Below are 17,872 nucleotides of genomic sequence, written 5' to 3'. Positions count from 1 at the left end.
CCCCCACTCGCCACAACTAGAGAAAGCCTGTGCACAGCAACAAAGGCCCAATGCAGCTGAAAAAAAAAAAAAGAGTACCTAGGGAATTCCCTGGTGGTCCAGTTGTTAAGACTCTGTGCTTCCAATGCACGGGGTGTGGGTTCCATTCCTGGTTGGGGCACTAAGATCCCATATGTCCCACGGTGCAGCCAAAAAAACAAAAAAACAACACAACAACAAAACAAAACAAGAAAAAGGAAGAGTACCTCTCTGGAGGAAATGAGCCATGCCTGCCTAAACCTGTGGGATATCTCCATATTCACATGTCCCAAACCAAACACTTCATCATGTTTCCTTCTACCCACCCTCATCACCACCTAACTCATTCCTCCTCTTATGTTCTCTATAATTTCTTTCACGTCGTCCCAAACATCAAGACCAGAAATAGTGGTAAGTTAATTTTTTAAATTGAACTAATTTTTTTTAACTGAAGTATAGTTGACTTACAATATTATATTAGTTTTGGGTGTACAACATAGTAATTCAATATTTTTATAAAATATATGCCATAGAAAGATATAAAATATTGTCTATATCCCCTGTGCTGTACATAACATCCTTGTAACCTATTTATTTTACACCTGGTATTTTGTAGCTCTTCATCTCCTTCACCTATCTTGGCCCAACCCTGACACCTCTTCCCTCTGGTAACCACTAGTTTGTTCTCAGTATCTGTTCTATTTGTTCATTTGTTTGTATATGTTTCATTTGTTCTGCATATTAAGTGAAACGCAGTATTTGTCTTTCTCTGTCTGACTTATTTCACCAAGCATAATACCCTCCAAGTCCATCCATGTTGTTTCCAATGGCAAAATGTCATCCTTTTTTATGGCTGAGTAATAGTCCTATATATATATATATATATATATATATATAAAATATACACACACACACACATATATATAGTCTTATGTTTCTATATATATAACACATCTTCTTTATCCTTCTATCTATTGATGGACACTTAGGTTGCTTCCATGTCATGGCCATTGTAAATAATGCTGCTATAAACACTGAGGTAAATATATCTTTTCAAATTAGTGTTTTCATCAGATAAATACCCAGGAGTAGAATGGCTAAATCATATGGTAGTTCTATTTTTAATTTCTTGAAGAACTTCCATACTGATTTCCATAGTGGCTGCACCAATTTACATTCCCACCAACAGAGCACAAGGGTTCCCTTTTCTCCACATCCTTGCCAACATTTGCTATTTTTTTTCTTTTTGATAATAGCCATTCTAATAGGTATGAGGTGATATCTCATTTTGGTTCTGAAATGTATTTCCCTGATGATAAGTGATGTTGAGCATCTTTTCATGTGCCTTTTGGCCATCGGTATGTCTTCTTTGGAAAAATGTCTGTTCAGATTCTCTGCCCTTTTTAAATTGGGTTGGCTATTTTTTTTTCATATTGGGTTGTATGAGTTCTTTATATGTTTTGCATAGGAAACCATTACCAGATGTATCATTTGCAAATATCTTCTCTCATTTGGTAGGTTCCCTTTTTGTTTTGTTGATGGTTTCCTTTGTACAAGAGCTTTTGAGTTTGATTATGTCCCATTTGTTTATTTTTGCTTTTATTCCCCTTGCCTAAGGAGATAAAGCCAAAGAAATATAGCTATGACCAATGTCAAAAAGTGTAGTACCTATGTTTTCTTCTAGTTTTATGATTTCAGGTCTTACATTTAGGTCTTTAATTCATCTTGAGTTTATTTTTGTAAATAGTGTGAGAAAATGTTCTAATTTCATTCTTTTATGTGTAGCTGGTCCAGTTTTCCCAATACCACTTATTGAACAGTCTTTTTTTTAAATTATATATTCTTGCCTCCTTTGCCATAGATTAATTGACCATGTGTGCGTGGGTTTATTTCTGGGCTCTCTATTCTGTTCCACTGATCTATGTATCTGTTTTTGTACTGATACCACAGTTTTGATTACTTTAGCTCTGTAGTATAGTCTGAAGTCAGAGAGCAGAGATACCTCCAACCTTGTGCTTTTTTCTCAAGACTGCTTTACTATTCAGGGTCTTTTGTGGTTCCATACAAATTTTAGGATTATTTGTTCTAGTTCTGTGAAAATGTCATGGGTATTTTGATAGGTATTGCATTAGATCTGTAGATTGCTTTGGGTAGTATGGATATTTTAATAATGCTAATTCTCCTAACCCATGAACATGGGATATATTTCCATTTATTTCTATCCTCTTCAATTTCCTTCATCTATGTCTTATAGGTTTCAGAGTACATGTCTTTCACCTCCTTCATTAAATTTATTCCTAGATATTTTATTCTTTTTGATTTATAAATGGGATTCATTTTTTTTGTTATTAGTGTACAGAAATGCAACAAATTTCTTTATATTAATCTTGTATCCTGCAACTTTACTGAATTCATTTATTCTAGTAGGTTTTTTTGGTGGAGTCAAAGGTTTTCCTTATATAGTATCACGTCATCTGCAAACAGTGGTAGTTTTACTTCTTCCCTTTCAATTTGAATGTCTTTTATTTCTTTTTCTTGTCTGATTGCCGTGGCTAGGACTTCCAATACTATATTAAGTAGAAGTGGGAAGAGTGGGCATCCTCATCTTGTTCCTGATCTTAAAGGAAATACTTCCAGCTTTTCACCACTGAGTATGATGCCAGCTGTGGGTTTGTCAGATGGCCTTTATTATGTTGAGGTTTGTTCCTTCTATGCCAACTTTGTTGACAGTTTTTATCACGAATGGATATTGAATTTTGCCAAATGTTTTTGTCTGCATCTATTGAGATGATCATGTGATTTTTATCCTTGGTTATGTTAATGTGGTGTATCTGTGGTGTATCATGTTAATTGACTTGCAGATATTGAACCATCCTCACATCCCGGGAATAAATCCCACTTGATCATGATGTATGATCCTTTTTACATATTGTTGAATTTGGTTTGCTAATATTTTGTTGAGGATTCTTGCATCTATTTCATCAGCTATATGGGCCTGTACATTTTTTTGTAGTATCTTTATCTGATTTTGGTAACACGGTAGTGCTGGCCTCATAGAATGAGGTGGGAAGTGTTCTCTCCTCTTTTATTTATTTATTTGTTTGTTTGTTTATTCATTTATTTATGGCTGCATTGGTCTTCATTGCTGCACATAGGCTTTCTCTAGTTGCAGTGAGCAGGGGCTACTCTTCATTGCGGTGCATGGGCTTTTCATTGTGGTGGCTTCTCTTGTTGCAGAGCACAGGCTCTAGGCACGTGGGCTTCAGTAGTTGTGGCACACAGGCTCAGTAGTTGTGGCTCACAGGCTCTGGACGCAGGCTCAGTAGTTGTGGTGCACAGGCTTAGTTGCTCTGTGGCATGTGGGATCTTCCTGGACCAGGGCTAAAACCATGTCCCCTGCATTGGCAGGCAGATTCTTTTTTTTTTTTTTTTTTTTTTTTGCGGTATGCGGGCCTCTCACTGTTGTGGCCTCTCCCGTTGCGGAGCCCAGGCTCCGGACGCGCAGGCTCAGCGGCCACGGCTCACGGGGCCCAGCTGCTCCGCGGCATGTGGGATCTTCCCGGACCGGGGCATGAACCCGTGTCCCCTGCATTGGCAGGCGGACTCTCAACCACTGCGCCACCAGGGAAGCCCGGCAGGCAGATTCTTAACCACTGTGCCACCAGGGAAGTCCACCTCTTTAATTTTTTGAAACATTTTGAGAAGTATACATATTAACTCTTCTTTAAATATTTGGTAGAATTCCCCTGTGAAGTCATCTAGTCCCAGACGTTTGTGTGTTGGGAGTCTTTTGATTACTGATTCAATTTCAATACTAATAATCAATCTATTCAGATTTTCTGTTTCTTCCTGATTCAGTCTTGGAAAACTGTATGTTTCTCAGAATTTATCCACTTATTCTAGGTTGTCCAATTTGTTAGCATATCACTGTTTGCATTATTCTCTTATGATTGTATTTCTGTGATATCAGTTGTAACTTCTATCAGTTGTAACTTCTCTTTCATTACTTATGTTTTAAATTTGAGCACTCTCCCTTTTTCTTAATGAGTCTGGCTAAAGTTTATCAATTTTGTTTATCGTTTCAAAAAAACAGCTCTTAGTTTCATTTATCCTTTCTATGTTTTTTGGTCTCTATTTTATTTATTTCCACTCTGATCTTTATTGTTTTTTTCCTTCTACTGACTTTGGACTTTGTTTGTTCTTCTTTTCTAATTCCTTTAGAGGGAAAGTTAGGTTGTTTATTTGAGATTTTTCTTTTTTCTTGAGGTAGGCTTCTATTACTATAAACTGCCCTCTTAGAAATGTTTTTGTTGTGTCCCATAGATTTTGGACGTTGTGTTCCTATTTTCATTCATCCCAAGGTATTTTTTGACTTCTTCTTTAATTTCTTTGTTGACCCAATGGCTTTTTTATAGTAGGTTTTCAGTCTCTGCTTGTTTGTGTTTTTACCAGTTTTCTTCTTGCTGTTGATTTCTAGTTTCACACTGCTGTGGTCAGAAAAGATGCTGGATTTAATTTCAATCTTCGTAAATTTACTGAGACTTCTTTTGTGGCCTAGCATGTAATCTATCCTGGAGAATGTTCCATGTGCACTTGAGAAGAATGTGTATTCTGCTGGTTTAGAATGTAATATTCTACAGATATCTATTAAGTCCATCTGGTCTAAAATGTCATTTAAAGCCAATGTTTCCTTATTGATTTTCTGTCTGGATGAGCTATTCATTAATGTGATTGGGGTAATTAAAATCCCCTATTATTATTGTATTACTATCAATTTTTTCCTTTATGTCTGTTAATATTTGCTTTATATATTGGGTGCATAAATGTATTGGGTGCATATATGTTAACAAGTCTAATATCTTCTTCTTAGATTGACCCCTTTATCATTATTTAATGTCCTAAATTGTCTTTTGTTATAGATTTTGTTTTAAAGTCTATTTTATCTGATATGAGTACCGCTACCCCAGCTTTTCATTTCCATTTGCATGAAATATCTTTTTTAATCCCTTCACTATCAATGGGTGTGTCTTTAGCTCTGAAGTGAGTGTCTTGTAGGCAGCATATACATGGATCTTGGTTTTTTAATCTAATCAGCTACCCTATGTCTTTTGATTGGAGCATTTAGTCTATTTTACATTAGAAGTGATGATCAATAGGTATGTATCTATTGCCATTTTGTTACTTGTTTTCTGGTTGTTTTTGTATTTCTTTGTTCTTTTCTTCTTTTAACCTCTTCTCTTTGGGTTTGATAACTTTTTTTTTTTTTTTTGCGGTACACGGTACGCAGGCCTCTCACTGTTGTGGCCTCTCCCGTTGTGGAGCACAGGCTCACAAATGGCTCACAGGCCTAGCCGCTCTGCTGCATGTGGGATCTTCCCGGACTGGGGCACGAACCTGTGTCCCCTGCATCGGCAGGCGGACTCTCAACCACTGCACCACCAGGGAAGCCCCTGGGTTTGATAACTTTTTAAGTATTATGTTTGGGTTCCTTTCTCTTTGCTTTTTGTGTATCTACTGTAGGTTTTTGATTTGCAGTTACCATGAGGTTCATATCTATAAATATATCTACTTGTTTTAGAATGACAGTCATTTAAGTTCAAACACATTCTAAAAGCCCTACTTTTTTTTTACTAAGCCCCCCCACCAACATTTTATGTTTTGGTGTCATAGTTTACATTTTTATGAATATCCCTTAACTGTTTATTGTAGTTATAGTTGATTAATGGTTGATTTTACAATTTTGTCTTTTAACCTTCATAGTAGCTTACTTAAGTGGTTGATCAACTGCCTTTACAATATATTTACATACATCAGTGAGATATTTTTCCTTCAAATAAATATTTTCTTATTTCTTAGCACTAGGGATGTGGGTCCCGATTAGATCACTTCTCCTTCCTTCCTACCAGACTCCACTTTCCTTAATAACCTTGGTTGTAGAAGAGCCATTCTGCTAGTCTTCAGGCTGTTCTCAGAGAGAGCTGTTCTATATGTCATCGTAGTCTTGATGTGTTTGTGGGGGAAGGTGAGCTCAGGGTCTACCTACTCCACCATCTTGATCCCATCCAGTCAAATACTGGAAAATTTAAACTTCTTCCTCTTTCCTAACACTGAATTAAAGGCCAAGTCCACACGAATTCACCCTTATCTCCACATCCACCACTTTTCTTCCCCACTGCCCCAAGCTCAAGGTGCCCTTTGGAATCTAGGGTTTTGTAACAGAGAAACATTTTACAGCATTTCTGTTGTTATTGTTTTTAAGACAAGAAACACCTGTTGAACGCGATATGGGGAGAGTGGAAAGAGCATATTCTTTGGGATCAAAAAGATAATTTGGAATCTTGGCTTGATTAATTAACTGAGTGACCTTGAATAACTTACTTATTTCTCTGATCCTCAGTTTCTTTCTCTGTAAAAATACACTTAACAACTAAATAACAGGTTTGTTTTAAGGATACTGGAACCTGAAGGAAGTATCACAGGTAATCACTATATGGTAGCCATTATGGTATTATTACTGTGTTTAATCCATACATACCTCATATGCTGTAGGTACTTCAGTATTAAATTTGGAGTAGACTGAAAATATAACTCATATTATATAGTCTTGTGTCTTAGAAATTTTTCAGGTTCTCCTGAATCTCTTTAGGTATAAACTAATTTTTCAGATCTTCAATCCATGCTTATTTGAATTTTAATGAAAGCAACAGTCTTTTTATTACTATTACTTTATATAAGTTAGGCCCAGCTGACATGCAGCAAGCATTTTTTTTTTAACATCTTCATTGGAATTGTTTTACAATGGTGTCTTAGTTTCTGCTTTATAACAAAGTGAATCAGCTATACATCTACATATATACCCATATATCCTTCCTCTTGCATCTCCCTCCCACCCTCCCTATCCCACTGTTCTGGGTGGTCACAAAGTACTGAGCTGATCTCCCTGTGCTATGGGGCTGCTTCCCACTAGTTATCTATTTTACATTTGGTAGTGTATATAAGTCCATGCCACTCCCCCACTTGGTCCCAGCTTACCCTTCCCCCTCCCCATGTCCATTCTCTATGTCTGCATCTTTATTCCTGTCCTGCCCCTAGGTTCTTCAGAACATATATTTTTTTAGATTCCATATATATGCGGTAGCATATGGTGTTTGTTTTTCCCTTTTTGACTTACTTCACTCTGTATGACAGACTCTAGGTCCATCCACACCACTACAAATAACTCAATTTGTTTCTTTTCATGGCTGAGTAATATTCCATTGTATATATGTGCCACATCTTCTTTATCCATTCATCTGTCGATGGACACTTAGGTGGCTTCCATGTCCTGGCTATTGTAAGTAGAGCTGCAATGAACATTGTGATACATGACTCTTTTTGAATTATAGTTTTCTCAGGGTATATGCCCAGTAGTGGGATTGCTGGGTGATACGGTAGTTCTATTTTAAGTTTTTGAAGGAACCTTCATACTGTTCTCCATAGTGGCTGTATCGATTTACATTCCCACCAACAGTGCAAGAGGGCTCTGTTTTCTCCACACCGTCTCCAGTATTTATTGTTTGTAGGTTTTTTGATGATAGCCATTCTGACTGGTGTGAGGTGATACCTCATTGTAGTTTTGATTTGCATTTCTCTAACGATTAGTGATGTTGAGCATTCTTTCATGACTTTGTTGGCAATCTGTATATCTTCTTTTTTTTTTTTTTTGGATGTCCTAAACTGTTTATTAGGTAAGAATTTTACAAACATTACTTATATTAGCGGTAGCGGTGGAGCTGGAGAGTATTGCGCCTTCTCCAGGCTGCACGGCGAGAACCACCGATCATGTGGTGGAACTTGTGGCCCTTGCCGAGGCCACGGCTCTTCCTGCCTGCAGGCGTCAGTCTCCGCATCTCCCTGTGCTTGTGGACTGGTTTGGTGATCCACTGGGTGTCAGGGTTTCTTCTGATAGCACGGCAACAGACTGAAGGCTCCAGGCAAACTTGAGCTGGTTGACACCATGGTGGATGGGCTTGCCGTAGGTGGCGCCCTTTGGGACCAGGCGTTTGCAGCCACCGCAGTGCACGATATATCACATAACCTTGCTTGGCCTTGTAGCCCAGCCTGCGCGCCTTGTCGGGCCAGGTGGGGCGCGGGGCCTGGTGCAGCACCGAGAGCTGGCGGTACTGCCAGCAGCGCACCCTGAGCAGAAAGCGCATCACGTCCGACTGCTTCTTCCTCCACAGCTCCTGGAAGTACTTGTAAGCGCCCATCTTGGCTCACAGGAGACAGGAGGAGCTCCGAGGCTGCAGGGTTCCTGAGCCTGAATGGTGGAGATGAAAAGAGATCTGCGGCAGATAGAATACTGTATATCTTCTTTGGAGAAATGTCTATTTAGGTCTTCTGCCCATTTTTGGATTGGGTTGTTTGTTTTTTTTTTGATATTTACCTGCATGAGCTGCTTGTAAATTTTGGAGATTAATCCTTTGTCAGTTGCTTCGTTTGCAAATATTTTCTCCCATTCTGAAGGTTGTCTTTTCGCCTTGTTTATAGTTTCCTTTGCTGTACAAAAGCTTTTAAGTTACATTAGATCCCATTTGTTTATTTTTGTTTTTATTTCCATTTCTCTAGGAGGTGGGTCAAAAAGGATCTTGCTGTGATTTATGTCACAGAGTGTTCCGCCTTACATTTATAGTGTCTGGCCTTATATTTAGGTCTTTAATCCATTTTGAGTTCATTTTTGCCACCACCAGGGAAGACCTAATTTCATTCTTTTACATATAGCTGTCCAGTTTTCCCAGCACCACTTTTTGAAGAGGCTGTCTTTTCTCCACTGTATATTCTTGCCTCTTTTATTAAAAATAAGGTGACCAGGGCTTCCCTGGCAGCGCAGTTGTTGAGAGTCCACCTGCCGATGCAGGGGACATGGGTTCGTGCCCCCATCTGGGAAGATCCCACATGCCGCGGAGCGGCTAGGCCCATGAGCCATGGCCACTGAGCCTGCATGTCCGGAGCCTGTGCTCCGCAACAGGAGAGGCCACAACAGTGAGAGGCCCGCGTACTGCAAAAAAATAAATAAATAAAAAATAAGGTGACCATATGTGCGTGGGTCTATCTGTGGGCTTTCTATCCTGTTCCATTGATCTATAATTCTGTTTCTGTGCCAGTACCATACTGTCTTGATTACTATAGCTTTGTAGTATAATCTGTAGTCAGGGAGCCTGATTCCTCCAGCTCCGTTTTTCTTTCTCAAGATTGCTTTGGCTTCAGGGTCTTTTGTGTTTCCATATAAATTGTGAAATTTTTTGTTCTAGTTCTGTGAAAAATGCCATTGGTAGTTTGATAGGGATTGCATTGAATCTGTAGATTGCTTTGGGTAGTAGAGTCATTTTCACAATGTTGATTCTTCCAATCCAAGAACATGGTATATCTCTCCATCTGTTTGTATCATCTTTAATTTCTTTCATCAGTGTCTTATAGTTTTCTGCATACAGGTCTTTTTTTTCCTTAGGTAGGTTTATTCCTCGGTATTTTATTATTTTTGTTGCAATGGTAAATGCGAGTGTTTCCTTAATTTCTCTTTCAGGTTTTTCATCATTAGTGTACAGGAATGCAAGAGATTTCTGTGCATTAATTTTGTATCCTGCAACTTTACCAAATTCATTGATTAGCTCTAGTAGTTTTCTGGTAGCGTCTTTAGGATTCTCTGTGTATAGTATCATGTCATCTGCAAACATTGACAGCTTTACTTCTTCTTTTCCAATTTGGATTCCTTTTATTTCTTTTTCTTCTCTGATTGCTGTGGCTAAAACTTTCAAAACTATGTTGAATAACAGTGGTGAGAGTGGGCAACATTGTCTTGTTCCTGATCTTAGTGGAAATGGTTGCAGTTTTTCACCGTTGAGAACAATGTTGGCAGCGAGCATATTTAATTAAGCCAGAAAGTAGGTCCACCTTCATCCCTCTTAATCAAGCAAAACTGTTCTTACTTCAAAAATTTAAAACTACCCAAACAGGTTTCTCAGCAATGTGTTCACCATGGTATGAACCCAGCATTAGAGTTCTTATTGCACAATGCACTTACTTGTCCCACGTAATAAAAGTTGCTCTCTGTGTTGAGATGCCAAGACCGACAATTTGATTCATCTCTAGTCCTGCAGCTAAAAATAAAGATAGAAAAGATACATTTAAAAGCCCAGGAAGTTTTTCTTTATAATATTATCATATGGAAAAGAAATCATTTAATATAATCTTTAAGAAAAACAACTGGGCTTAGCATTTTAATAACACAATTGGAGCTAATAAATAAAGCATTACCAGGATGATTTTCTAGTATTTTTTTACTTAAAGGGAAAAAAGGTTATAATCTAATAATAATAAAATGGCATTTTTACTTTAAAGATTAGAAAAAAACAAACACTACTTAAAGTAAGTCAGATTGTATTTTCTTCTTGATAATACTGATACTAAAAAATTGGATCTTAATTTAAGCAAAGATCAGCCACAATGGAAGCTGGTTGATGGCAACAAGAGAAAGTCCTCAGGGAAAGTAGTATAAATATTGAAGCACAGATCTTATTTTCCACACAAACAGATGCTAGAATGCAAATAAAAATTTGGATTTTTGGAAGGCTTAAAATATAGCAGCTCAAGTGTTTTCGTGATATTCTTTTTAAAAAGCAATTTATCCCACTGAACAACATAGGGACAAATTCAGTTTGAGCACTGAGGAAGACACATCCCCCCCTTTTTCAGTACTCCTTCCAAAAATATTTAACCTAACCTGATCATAAGTAAATAATCTGACAACCTCCAAATGCAGGACAGTCTATTTAACTCTTCCGTACTTTTAAAAACTCTTAGTGTCATGAAGAACATGGTCTAGATTAAAGGAGACTAAACAGACTGACTGCTAAAGGCAATGCCTTATCTCTGGTTGGATTTTGGATTGAAAAAAAAAGTTATTCAAGACTAAGATTAAAAACAAAAAAAGACTGAGATAAGTGGGGAATATTGAGGACCAAGTATTAGAAAATATCACTGGGTTAATGTTAAATTTCCTGTGTGATAACTGCATTATGTTTCCATTTGAGAATACTCCTTATCTGTGGAGGTAATGATGAAGTATTTAGGGATGATAGGTTATTACATCACAACCAACTCTCACATTGGTCAGCCAAAAAGAAAAATAGTTTGTAGAGGATGGTAATGTAAACACTGTAAAACACATTTGAATCTAGGAGAAAGTACACAGCTGTCCAATGTAGTATTCTCTGAACTCTTTTTTATAGGTTTTGAAATACTTCAAGCCAGAAAGGTGAGAAGGAGAAGCAATTCAGTCAGAAAAATGAAGTAAAAGACCTTTTCGAATTGACAAGTACTGTTTCGCCATATTCTTAAAGAAGGTAGCACTGCAAATGTTCTTAAAGAGCTAAGATCTCTTACCCTGGCTGTGGCCAGGAGAGCACTTTGCATTAAGAGGCTGCTCAGGAAAAAACAAAACAAAAACTTATTTTACAATAAAGGTAATTCAGTTGTAAACTCCTAAGAGCAGGAACTGTGTGTTGTAACTTTGTTTATAACCCTCTGGTATTTTAAACACAACAGGAAATCAAATCGGCACTAGCTACAACAGGGAACCAAGAGGGAAGGTGAGACTTTAATACTGCAGCTCAAAAAGAGTTAAAGCAGAGGACAGAGCTGCTGTTACCTTTTCTTGACAAAGTGGTTCAGTGTAAACCACAAATGTTCCCCTCCCCAAACTACTGGGAAACTGTGACCCCAATAAAATATTGTATGTATAACTTAGGAAACCCACAAAATTCTACAGACGCCTGAGGAAAACTCTTTATTACACACAAAACATATTTACTGCCTATCTTTACTTCTATAAATCCAAATACCTTTGACAGATTCTTTTATTACAGCAACAAACTGAAGCCAGAGAATATCAGGATCAATTTCAACCCAGCCAGCTTGAGGATAAAGACTTTTCACCTATTTAGGAAAAGAGAAGATTTAGTATAAACAACACTAGATCAAGTCAATAGCATGCTGGGTCTTAAGGTTACTGGTTAAAATAATTTAAAACAAGATTTTATTAATTACCTAATTCATTTTTATTGTTAACATGGAAAAAATACATATACAGGGACTTCCCTGGTAACTCGGTGGTTAAGAATCCGCCTGCCAATGCAGGGGACATGGGTGCGAGCCCTGGTCCGGGAAGATCCCATATGCTGCAGAGCAACTAAGCCCTTGTGCCACAACTACTGAGCCTGAGCTTTAGAACCCGCGAGCCACAACTACTGAGCCTGCGAGCCGCAACTACTGAGCCTGCGTGCCACAACTACTGAAGCCCGCGCACCTAGAGCCCATGCTCTGCAACAAGAGAAGCCACCACAATGAGAAGCCCGTGCACTGCAGCGAAGAGTAGCCCCTGCTCGCCACAACTAGAGAAAGCCCGTGCGCAGCAACAAAGACCCAATGCAGCCAAAAATAAATAAATAAATTTTTAAAAATACATATGTGAAATAAAAAAGGATACACCAAAATAACAGTTTTCTTCAGTTCATAAGTTTACAGAAGATTTTAGCTTTATTTTATTTTCTAAGTTTACCTTTATTTTTCAGGTTTTCTACAATGAAGATGTGTTGTTTTTGTAATGTAAAAAAAAGTCAAACTTAAAAAAAAACCTTAAATTAGCAAATAAAGTACTGAGTTCTGGTTCAAGCTATGATGGAGTAAGCACACTCCACCCCCTCTTTCCCACTGAATACAGATGTAAAACCTGGACAGAATGCATGGAGCAGCTATCTGTGGACTGCAAAAAGCATGTGGTGGCAGGCAGATTGGGGAAGAAGATAAGAATTAGAATACCACTGAACTGGTGGTGAGTTTCCCACTTTTCTTCTGGTACCCCCTGGCCTGGACTCAAGGCAGCCTGAAAACCAGAAGTGGGTATCAGGGTGCAGTGAAAACGCCTGCAGAGTTTTTGCTAACACTCAGAGGGAATGCGAGAAATCCCTCACTTTTGTTTTTTATCCCCCCACACCCGCCTCCATACTTTTATATCCTGGCTAGCCCATCGTGGTGGCTGCAGCAGTAACCACAAGCACCCAAAATACTGAGGGAGGTAAAACTTCCTCTCTAATCAGAGGAGCTGGGGGCCCAAGAGGGTAAGGTGAACCCCCGATGGCTTTTTTCTCTCTGTGTGCTCCTGATGCCTAGCCTCAGATGTGGACATAGGAAGTGTCCAGCAGAATGGGATAATGAAAGCTCCAGCTTCTGGCAAGAGGACCCAAAAGGGGGAGGCTCAGGGAACCAAAAATCCCAGGAAGATCTGAAAGGGAAGAGCTTCGGAAAGCTACTCCAGAAAGTTGTGGATGAATTCCTAGGCTCACCTGGAAGCTGCACACATATGAATATAATAGCAGACAGCAGAGCAACGATGTTAAAAGCAGAACTGAAAAAATAGAACACTGCCCAGGTCCCAGACTGACCTCTAGGTGGCACATACTACACAGGGCAGATCCAAATAGTCCCTCCAAGATCTTAAAAACAGAATTAACATTGAAACCAAAGCCCAAGGAAGGCTGGTCAGCATTTGTAGCCTGAACACAGCTGCATTAACTGCCTACTAAAAGAAAAATATCAACATTTGTCATAGACTTTATACAAGACCCAGAGTCTTATAACATGATAATCAAAATGCCCAGGATATAATCCAAAATTACAAGGTATATTAAGAATCAGAAAAATCTCAGCTCACATGGGAAAAGATAATAGATACCAATACCAACATAACACAGATATCTGATAAAGACTTTAAAGCAGCTATTATAAAAATGCTCCAAGAAGTAAGGGTGAATTCTTTTGAAACAAGATAGAAAGTCTCAGCAAAGAAATAAAAGACATGAAGAAAAACAAAATTTTCGTAATTCCCTGACAGTTCAGTGGTTAGGACTTGGCGCGTCACTGCCAAGGCCCAGGTTCAATCCCTGGTCGGGGAACTAAGATCCCACAAGCTGAGCAGCATGGCCAAAAAAAACAAAAGAAAAAAGAAATTCTAACAATTTCAGGATTAAAAAAATACAATTATTAGGGGAGTGGGGGAAATGGATACAAACTTTCAGTTATAAGATGAATAAGGTCTAGAGACCTAATGTACACCATGGTGACTAGAGTTAATAATAATGTATTATACACTTGAAATTTGCTAAGAGAGTAGTTCTCAAGTGTTCTCAACACCCACACACACAAACACACAAATGGTCACCATGTGAGATGATGAGTATCTCATCTGTATACTCATGATGAGTAATTAACATTAATTATGTTATTTAATTAACAATGTATACGTATACCAAAACATCAATTTATATACCTTAAATATATACAACTTTTGGGCTTCCCTGGTGGCGCAGTGGTTGAGAGTCCACCTGCCGATGCAGGGGACACGGGTTCGTGCCCCGGTCCGGGAAGATCCCACATGCCAAGGAGCGGCTGGGCCCGTGAGCCATGGCCGCTGAGCCTGCGCGTCTGGAGCCTGTGCTCCGCAACGGGAGAGGCCACAACAGTGAGAGGCCCGCGTACCCCGTGGCCATAATCGCGTCAAGCCTACAAACCAGGGTCCCTGGCACTTCAGGGTCCCTTCCCCCGACTCCACCAACCCGGACAGCTCACCATCCCTAAACATGTCACAATAGTTTAGAAGACCAAACCGAAATTAGATCAAGAATATAATCAAAGCTAGGAAGAAAACGTGTTTTGTTGATTAAAAACAAAAGACAACAAGACAACAACCAGTGTTTTTCAAGAATGTCCAGAGGGTACACAGTATTGGAGAGTCCACTGTTTTCTTTGGAGTGGCCTTTCTGTCCTGTTCTTCCAACCAAGATGTTATCATCTTTTATGGTTTCTCACAATGGCATTATGTTTCAATGGGGAACATGATGAACCTTCTTCATTTTGAAAAACTAAACATATTAAATATTCACATGTGGGATTTCTAACTGTGAATACTACTCTAGTATATAATGCCAATATTTAAGAGTCCATAGAAAGATTTTTTTAAAAATACAACTTATAGAAAAAGGCTAAAAATGTGCCTCTGCTATTAAAAAATGAGATAAGAGATAAAATTAAAGTCTTCTGAGAGACCTAGTACTAGCCTTCTAATGTAAAGGCTCCTGTTTGGGATTTCAATTTTAATTAAAAGACCAACAAAGCCTACTTTGTTCTTATCTCTAAAGGGTGATCTGTTCAGTTCTTCTTTCTCTCCTTTTTAAGCTATTTATTTAGCAATATCAATCAAATCCTATACTAAGACGTTTGGGTTTCTATTATACATTCTTTCCAACATAATTTAGCAGAGGTGTGATTTTCACTTGAGTAAATAAACACAAGTTCCGTGTCTAATCCATAGAGTCCCATGAAGCAAACTGATTTCCTAATACTTTGATTAAATGCAATTCAGTTATTTATTCTGTACTCATGAAGTAATAAGCCTGGTGCTAAGAAGCAATGTAGACCAACAAGACCATTCTTCCCAAAGAACTCAAGCCATCTGAAGTAAAGGACCAGCTGTTGTTTGGGTTTTTTTCTCATTTGTAATTCATCGTGAACCAACAATTTTTAAGACACAATTAAAACAACTTTCTAGGAAAAAAGGACATACAAAGTAAAATCCCAAATGTTTTATTATTGAGGTCAACAGACATAAAATGACTCTGCCAAGTTGCTACACAAGTTTCTAAATCTTAGTTTTTCTCTTCAACCCCAGCAGCTGGGAGCCACACTTTCAGAAGCACTGCTGTAAACGCCTATCACAGGTTGGGAGGCACTGCTTTCAACTCCTAATTTAAGATATAGCACTTCATCCTTTGAGGGCAAGGAATTTTTGTATTCTTATTTACTCACATACCTTTCCAGACACCTTCGCCACAGTTTTGAGTCTGACCAAACCATTCTAGTCTAATGCTGCTCACAGCAATCTCGATTCATCTTTGAGATTCTTACCTCATTTCTAAAAAAATAATGATTCCCCCCAAATTATATAGCAACTGTGAAACTTGATCTTCTAACAATTCCTGCATCCCTTCGGTTTCAAACACTTCAACTTCTTTGAAAAAAAATCACTGCTTAAAACAAAAGTACTTTGTGTCTAGAATTGTAAGGGAGACTGTGTAAAGTATCATCGTGTTCTGATAAAGACTCATAAAAAGATAAGGAGGACATAGTCGCTGAAGGACAGAGTCCGCCTTTCAGCTGTCCTTTCAGGTGGGTTTAGGGGTGGGGTGTGTGGGTGGTGGGCAGTGTTCCTGCAGAGGTGAACAGAAGAGGGACCAGGGAGCTGCTCTAGTCCCAGCTCCCTGTCCTGGTCCTGAAACCAGAATGAGGAAGTCCTGAAATCAAACGCTCAAAGCAGTCTTTTGGCTGGACCTGCTCCTGGGCAACCCCTGCAGCTGAAAAACACTTCTAAGGGGGTGGGGGAAAGGGTGGGAACCAAGCAAATGAGGAAGTCCAGTGCTGCTGGGAATGGGTTAGGTAACTAATAGCTCCTGTTCCCCCAACACCGCCAACATAAAAAGATGTTGGTATTGGAAAGAAGAGTAAATAAGAAACATCACATGGAATCAACATTATTTTTGGCATGCTGTCAACTGTGTAGAAATCAACACTTCATTAAAACGAGAACAGAAGAATACCAATCTGTTAGTTGCTTTACTAATAACAACTAATGACTTGATAGGTTTCTCAAACCAGAAAAAAAGATACTTTCATGAATTGTCAAAGATGGAAATGAGAAAAGTAATGACAACACAGCCTTCGAAACTTGTCCAATACTTCTCATATCTCTGGGAATCAGTTGCTCAGCACTTTGAGAATCAGTTAATGATGATAACTGAATTACGAACATAAACTTAAATTCCAACAAGATTTGAAAATCCTAAATGTAAATAAAGACAGGGTTGGATGCCTATCAAGGAAGTACAGGAGAAACCAAGCAAGTCACAAAGCACCCTCTGACTGGATACGCGCAGCCAGCCTGCCCTGCCCTGCCCCGGGAGTCACCGCAGTCCCACCCAGGTGAGGCCAGAGAGGCGAATCCTCAGGTGAGCGGAAGCGAGTGAGCGACCCCAGGTCACAAACCGAGCCCCTGCTATCTTCAGCCGGGACAGGAAGGGCGCGCAGGTTTCAGCCCTGCCCGGGGAGGGAATGCGGAGACTTGGCCGGTCCCAGCGCGCCGCTCAGGTCGGAGGGCCCGCGGTGCTGCAGGTGGCTGCGTCCAAGCCGCATGAGGAGGTCCCGCCCTCTCGCCCCCCCGCGACCCGATCCCGGGTGCCCCGCGCGACCCAGACCCGCTGCCCCGACGCCAGCTCCTCGGTCACCTTCTGAGCGCTGGAGCCGCGGATCCGCGCCGCGCGGTCATAGACGTGGCAGCGAATCACCGAGCTGCCCACGTCCAGCCCCAGCACGAAGCCTGCGCGCCGCGGGTCCGGCGCGCTCTGCTCGGGGCGCGTCTGCTCCGCGACTGTGGGCGGCCCTGGCATCCCGACCCCCACGCCTCTCCGCACCTGCCTCCAGCCGAGCGGGCGCGCTCTAAACGCCCGTACCTCAGAGGCTGAGCGCTCCCCGCCGGGCCACCGCCCCCGGCCCGCCCCCTCCGCGAGATCCGGGAACAGCCCCGTCCCCGCCTCGGGCCCCGCCCCGACGCCGTGACGTCACGGCGGCGCAGGAACTCTTTGCAGGAGAGAGCGCGGTCTCGGCGGCAGTGTGGGGTGGGTGGAGGCGAGCAGGAAGGTGGAGGGTCCCTGGAGTCCCGGGTCACCCGTGCCGCCCGGTTCTCCAAACACCGGCAGCTCTCAACGTTGCC

General features: G+C 40.2%; 1 protein-coding gene and 1 pseudogene across 6 annotated transcripts in view; both read right to left on the bottom strand.

Annotated features, from left to right (window-relative positions):
• GK5 (glycerol kinase 5) overlaps nt 1–17,633 on the bottom strand; it is a 78,103-nt gene extending 60,470 nt beyond the window's left edge. Inside the window, exons 1-3 of one of the 6 annotated variants that reach the window (XM_073803744.1) lie at nt 17,388–17,633; nt 11,898–11,991; nt 10,079–10,154 (exon numbers count right to left, since the gene is read on the bottom strand). In XM_073803744.1, the coding sequence (XP_073659845.1) occupies nt 10,079–10,154; nt 11,898–11,991; nt 17,388–17,549 (332 nt within the window). In that variant the 5' untranslated portion in view covers nt 17,550–17,633. Of the gene's footprint in view, nt 1–78; nt 6,877–10,078; nt 10,155–11,897; nt 11,992–17,387 lie in introns of those variants that run through there. The other 5 variants (XM_073803745.1, XM_019934295.3, XM_019934296.3 and 2 more) reach the window with 5 other exon arrangements.
• LOC109549785 (large ribosomal subunit protein eL15-like) lies at nt 7,705–10,072 on the bottom strand (annotated as a pseudogene).
• Nucleotides 17,634–17,872: the final 239 nt, after the last annotated feature.

This window comes from Tursiops truncatus, chromosome 4 (genome assembly GCF_011762595.2).
Source record: "Tursiops truncatus isolate mTurTru1 chromosome 4, mTurTru1.mat.Y, whole genome shotgun sequence".
Lineage (NCBI taxonomy): Eukaryota > Metazoa > Chordata > Mammalia > Artiodactyla > Delphinidae > Tursiops > Tursiops truncatus.
Note: the sequence above shows the minus strand (reverse complement) of the source record. Positions and strands in the feature narration are given on the sequence as shown.